The following is a 6,015-nucleotide window of genomic DNA, read 5'->3' on the forward strand; positions in this document are numbered from 1 at the left end:
GGCAAATTTAAGTTGTTCACAACATGGTTTCTAAGACACACCACCAGCCTAGATGAGGTCTGAGAAGTCTTTCAACTTTTTCTACTTTCTACTTCTCCTTTCAACAAGTTTACACACCCTCCAAAATGTAACAGAATATCAGATGATATCGAAATCAGGTTTGTTCAAAATGAACAAAGGACAGAGTTTATAAAATTAATTTTTAAATGCATATGTAAATAATTTATTTAGATACAGTTTTTCTTCCAATCTCCATATTACTTTCATTCCTTAAATAAGGAGAGCAAATCGCCATTTGTCAATTCTACTGACACACAAACTCAATTTATTAATTTACTTATTTATTAAAATTTTGAAATTCTTTCATTTAACGTCAAGTGATTCATAAAAGGCTTTCTCGTAAAAAAAAAAGTGATCTACATGGTAGATACTAACTACTCAACACACAAGTGTATTTATTCTATTTACCTGATAAATGTAGACGTTCATTGCTATAATTTAAGGGAGGGCTTCATCCACCAAGGGGGAAAAGAAGAATAAATTCACAGTAAAACTGAAAACTCTACAGTTAAGTTTCTGACTATTCCAAAGGTAGGTACATGTAAAACAGTTGTAAGAAAACCAGCAATATACAGCTTTGTACAACAAATTTTTTTAAGTCCAAGGTATTCTACCTCTTTTTCAAAAAGTCAAGTTTGTTAGAAACATCAAGTTAATCTTGACTATAGCTGTACTTTTGGCATAAGTAAGCTAAACAAAATTGTTCAACTAAAATATCTGAAATATTTACCTAAGTATTCACATCAAGGCTTTAAATTCTAAACAAAAAGAGCTGTAAACTGTCTCCCAATATTAGCACCAAAACAGAACAAAAATATAAAATTAACTGAATAAATAAAGAACACATTGAGTATAAATACACTCAGGCATAAATTTAACCATAAGTAATTTCCAATTATATTTTAATTTCTTAAAATCATTTGTGACTAGAAAAGGGAATTCATAATTGACTGATTAAATATTACTGAACACATGTCAAGAATACAACTATTTTTTTGAAATATCAAATGCCTCTAAAGCCGTTTAGACTTTACTACTGTACTTTAACTTCTTCATCTATAATATGTAGGAAGTTGTATCTTATTTTTTTAAACTTATAAAGATAGTCCAATAATAAATATCTGTGGGATATACTGAGATGTACATGCCAAGAAAGGACCTAAGTGAAAACAAAATATATAGACACCATAGATGAGCAATAGCCAGACTTTTAAATGCCAATGTTAATAAAACAGTCAATTGCATTTTTAATTTTAGACTATGAGAAATTTTTGTAAACAATCTACAACTGAATAATGTCGGATACAATCAAGCTAACTTTAGACAGACAATTAAACTCAAGTCTCTATATTTAATGTCTATGCATCAAAATGAACACAAAAATGCTAGTATATATATATATATATATACACATACATATATATACACACACACATATCTATGTGCACACACACCAGCGTATTCGCTTGCTCTACATTACTTAAATGTAGAATCATGAAACTACACCATAAAATACCAGGCTAACAACTATCCATCTAATTAATAATGAAACTATAGAAGAATGTCAGTAAATGTTAAACTTGCAGAGTAAATGAGAACACATGGAATGAAAATCTTACAGAAGTCAAATGAAACAGCCGTTCATATTTTTTTAAAAATTGGTCCACCTGTGATTTATAAAACACACTGCATTATCTACTCATCAGAAACCATGATATTCAATTCAATATATCAAAGAGGGAACTTACAAAGTCACTTGATTATTGTTTCTTACTATGAAGAGGCACTCTTATGGTTAAGTAACTGAATTACTGTGAAAGCTTGGCATCCTGTCTGCCAGTTAAGATTTTTCAGAGGAAGGTGTAAAACCCAGCATAATACATGTCCTCTAACTGAGCAATATTACACCACTATGGAAAAATATCTTCCAAGGTTGTAGTACCCAGTTTGTGACTAGCATATTTCTTTTGTATTTCTTTACAAGCCATGCAAATCTTCACATGGTTTTATTTTCCAAAACAAATGCTTCAACTTTTTTCCTAGTAGCCTAGCTACAACCCTACAAAAACAAACCTGGAGAGTGACATATGGAGGAAAAACAAGTTTAGCTAAGGACATAGTTCAAAACGTAGCTTCTAATGAGATCAGAAAACTCAAATTGATCTGAGAACAATATAAAGAGTTCCAAACAATCTGGAAACTATATAGTTAAAAATAGTACCTATAAGTATAATCAATGGATGATATGATCCAAAGATAGAAATCACAACTGGAAAAACAGTATTTATGTAACTTGTAATAAACTGGGAGTTCTTCAGAAAAACACACATCCCATGAAACATATATATCATACAGTACCTTCTGGATACTGAAATCAATAAATCATCCAATAAGTATTAGATATAACTTTAAAACATGTATTTTAAACGGTCTAAAACCCAAATGATTCAAACTTATTATCAGAAAATCAGGACATGTATTAACAGTACTCCTCAGTATTGTAACTGAAAAAATAATTATCACCACAAATGAAAAATTCTCTACTTCTCACCACATTACAAAATCAACAGCTTTGGAGGTTAATTTAGTTTTACTTTGCTTTTCGTTTCAATCCTTTATTTTAAAAAGCACTGACACATGCCATCACACAATCACAAGAGATAACTAACCATATTTAATATTTTCCAGACATCTGTGCAGCTCAGTAACTACTCACAAAGTTCTGTGAACTCTTCAGCTTCAAGCCTGAAGTCAATCTAAGATAGCCAATAGAAAGCACACCTGTGCAATTACTGCATTTCCTATTCTAGAATGCTGAACATAACACAGTATATCCACATTTGGATACTGCATTTGGAGCAATGATAAATGCCAAACTCAAATTACACAGTAGCCACACTACCTAAAAAAGGCCATCTTATAACATCATTATTAAGAAACAAAAAAAAATGAAGAGCATTACTTTAGTGTTAAATAACAAACACAACTAAAGAACCTCTGGATAACTAAATATGAAAAATAAATGATGACCTCATAATACATTACAATATGAAAGTATTCCTAGGAGAAAAAGTCAGAAAAATTAATGCTGAATCACAAAATATATTATCTAAACTGTAGCGCACGCCAACTAAATAAGAAATGTACTTTGTCAAATAGTCAAAAAAGGGGGAGAATGAAAGAAAATCCCAATTATAGTATTCCATTTTGTAGCATCCCTAATTTTCCTAAATAGATAACAATTCTTTTAAATGTTTTTCAGTCAAAAATTTCAAAAAACATAAGAATTTCTTTTAAAAAAACAATCCTGGACACTTAAGGCACCAACATGCTATGCTATGCAGAAACATTCTACTGAAAATCTACTCACTAACACGGTTCCACATAGAGGTTTCATTTTTTAACAAAATCTTCAAGTCACAATTTAAAAAGGCAAAGGAGTTTCCAAAACAAAGAAAAAATTTCCCAAGGGATACAAAGTTTCATTAACTATCTTGACTCTTCTACTAAGCATCACCTTTCTGCCCCTCTGTGGATATCAAGCAATCAATAACAATGTCACAAAAGAATGTTTATCAAGATGGGGGGTGGGGTGTCACCTGTAATGATTCTGTATGAAAAATGTAAACAATCCTAAAATAAGTGAGGAAAACTTTTACCTTCCTAGAACCTCCCTTGTGGATATTTAATGTTTCTCAGACTGAAATTAGCAGAAGTTTAGAAACTGACATGCAAGGTTTGTTTCTTGCTTGGGGCTTTTCTTTTTTCTTTTTGCTAAAACAAATCTCCCCATAAGTCCCTTATTTCCCAACACTGTTGGAAGAGTCACTACTACTCACCGCAAGTAATACTGTTTTAAAGCAAAGGCAGCGTTAGAACAACTTCTGGGAAAGTTGAACTCTTCCACAATTTCTCCCCACTGATTCTTCTCAGAAACCTGTTAAAAACACAGCCACACTTGTCTGAAAGTGCACAATCCAAGAAAACTCTAACCTAACTCTGAAATAAATACCCATTCTACAGAGACCTGCAGATCCCTCAGGAATCGGTGGGTGATTCGGCTCGATCCGTAAGAGTAGCTAAGCAAGGGCTGCTTGAATCACTGTGTTTTCACCCGAGAGCCCTGTATTTAATAGCACTTGTTTTGTTTTGGGGGGCGGAAGGGGGGGTGTTGGTGGGTTTGTTTTGTTTTTGAAGCCCGGACAATAACCAATCGCAAGTCCCTCTGTCGCCCCCTTTTAAATCTCAACGCGGTCCGTTTACACTTTAAAAAAAAAAAAAGTTCAAAAGGATCAATACTGTTCCGGACAGCGACGTCCGCAGGTTTTGGGGGGGCCGGGGCCGGGGCCGATTCCGATCCCTCTCCCAGATCTATCCATCTCCATAGGCCCTTCTTTGAGGCCTACAGCTTCTGCCTAGCCTTGAAGCCTAAGATGGCTATTTGGAGACAGGTCCTGGTTTCTTTTGTTAGCTGTATAAACCGAGGGCGACGGGGCCGAGGCTGTGCCCCCGGCTGCCGGGATCATTTCGCAGCCGATTATCGATGTTAAACCTGCCCGCGCTAATTTTGAGTTGCACGAAAACTGCTCTCAGAGTCTGTGTGTCTCTGTGTCTCCGCCTGTGCTAGAGCGGCAGCGGCGGCAGAGCTGACTCGCGAGCGAGCGAGCGGGCGGGCGCGGGGCGGGCGCGGGGCTCGGGCGGGCGCCCCGCACGCCCGCACTCCCCGCCGCGGCGCTCAGACCCCGCCGGGCCGGCCGGGCACCGGGCAGGGCGCGAGCCGGCGCCGGGCCGCCCGCCCGCCGAGCCCCGCGCCCGCCGCGCGCACGCGAGCCACCAGGCCAAAAACAGCCCCGCCGCCGTCCGCCTCCGTGCCACCGGCTGGGAGCGAAAAGAACGCCTCTGGCCCCCGTAGGCCACCCCCCCGGCCCCGAGCGCCCACTCCAGGGTCAAAGGAGACTTTTTGGAGGAGGCCAGCGAGAGGGAAATACAAATTAAAACTTCCACTCACCTTCGCGAATCCGCCTAAAGTAGTGACTCTGGTGTAGAGACCGTGAAGATCCAGCTCCTTCCCACCCACCGCAGGGATTTTTTTAAAAGGCGACCTGCGGGAGAGAGAAAGCCCCGCACTTGTCAGCCGGGACCCCGCGGCGGCCCGAGCGGGAGAGCCCCGTTCGCCCCGGCTCGCCCCGGCGCTGCCCCCCCGGTTCTGCTCTCACCCTCTGCTGTGGTGGAACTGCCGCAGCTCGTCCAGGAAAGCGAGTCCCTTTCTCCGCTCGTCCGGAGGCGCCTTCCCCGTCGAGTTTGCCATTATTTTTTCAAAGGAGGTTTTTAAAAAACCCAGATCGGTGTTTTAAAAGCGCCCCCCGCTCCCAGCGCTTCCTACCAGAGCCCGGAGCCCATTCCTCGGCCGGCGGCGGCGGGGCTCAGTCATGGGCCGGCGGTGGCGGCGGCGGCGGCGGCGGCGGCGGCGGCGCAGGGAGGGAGGGAGGGAGGGGGAGGAGGAGGAGGAGGAGGGGAAGGAGGGAGCAGGAGGCCAGGGGGAGAGGAGGGAAGGAGGGAGGGGAATTTCTAAAAAAGTTTAAAGAAATCGGAGCGAAACTAGAGGGGCAGGCGACTGCCGGATCCGCGCGAAGCCGCGGGGCGAGCGCGGCCCCCACCCCTTCCTTCCCTCCCTCCCGCGGCCCGGCTCTCGCCCGCCTCTCAGCGCCGCCGGCTCTGGCGGCTCGGCCCGGGGACGCGATTCAACATGGTGCTGCTGCCGGGGGCGCGCGAGCGGGCGAGGGGAAAGGCGAGCCGACGGTGAGGGGCCGGGTGGCCGGAGGCCCGGGAGTTTCGGCGGCCGCGGCGGCGGCGGCGGCGGCGGCGGGGCTGGGGCAGGCGGGGCTGGGGGTGGGGAGGGAGAGGTCTGTGTGGTGGTTTGTGGAAAGCGGGGTGACAGCGTGTATTCCGGCCGCA

At 42.4% G+C, this 6,015-nt stretch overlaps 1 protein-coding gene across 1 annotated transcript in view; it reads right to left on the reverse strand.

The window, feature by feature from the left end:
* Positions 1-5,493, reverse strand: part of ARID2 (AT-rich interaction domain 2) — a 178,785-nt gene extending 173,292 nt beyond the window's left edge. Inside the window, exons 1-3 of the mRNA XM_070454531.1 lie at positions 5,277-5,493; positions 5,069-5,162; positions 3,900-3,997 (exon numbers count right to left, since the gene is read on the reverse strand). Of these exons, the coding sequence (XP_070310632.1) occupies positions 3,900-3,997; positions 5,069-5,162; positions 5,277-5,368 (284 nt within the window). The 5' untranslated portion in view covers positions 5,369-5,493. The remainder of the gene's footprint in view (positions 1-3,899; positions 3,998-5,068; positions 5,163-5,276) is intronic.
* Between the last annotated feature and the right edge of the window lie 522 nt (positions 5,494-6,015).

The sequence above is a fragment of the Odocoileus virginianus genome, chromosome 24, assembly GCF_023699985.2.
Source record: "Odocoileus virginianus isolate 20LAN1187 ecotype Illinois chromosome 24, Ovbor_1.2, whole genome shotgun sequence".
Taxonomy (NCBI): domain Eukaryota; kingdom Metazoa; phylum Chordata; class Mammalia; order Artiodactyla; family Cervidae; genus Odocoileus; species Odocoileus virginianus.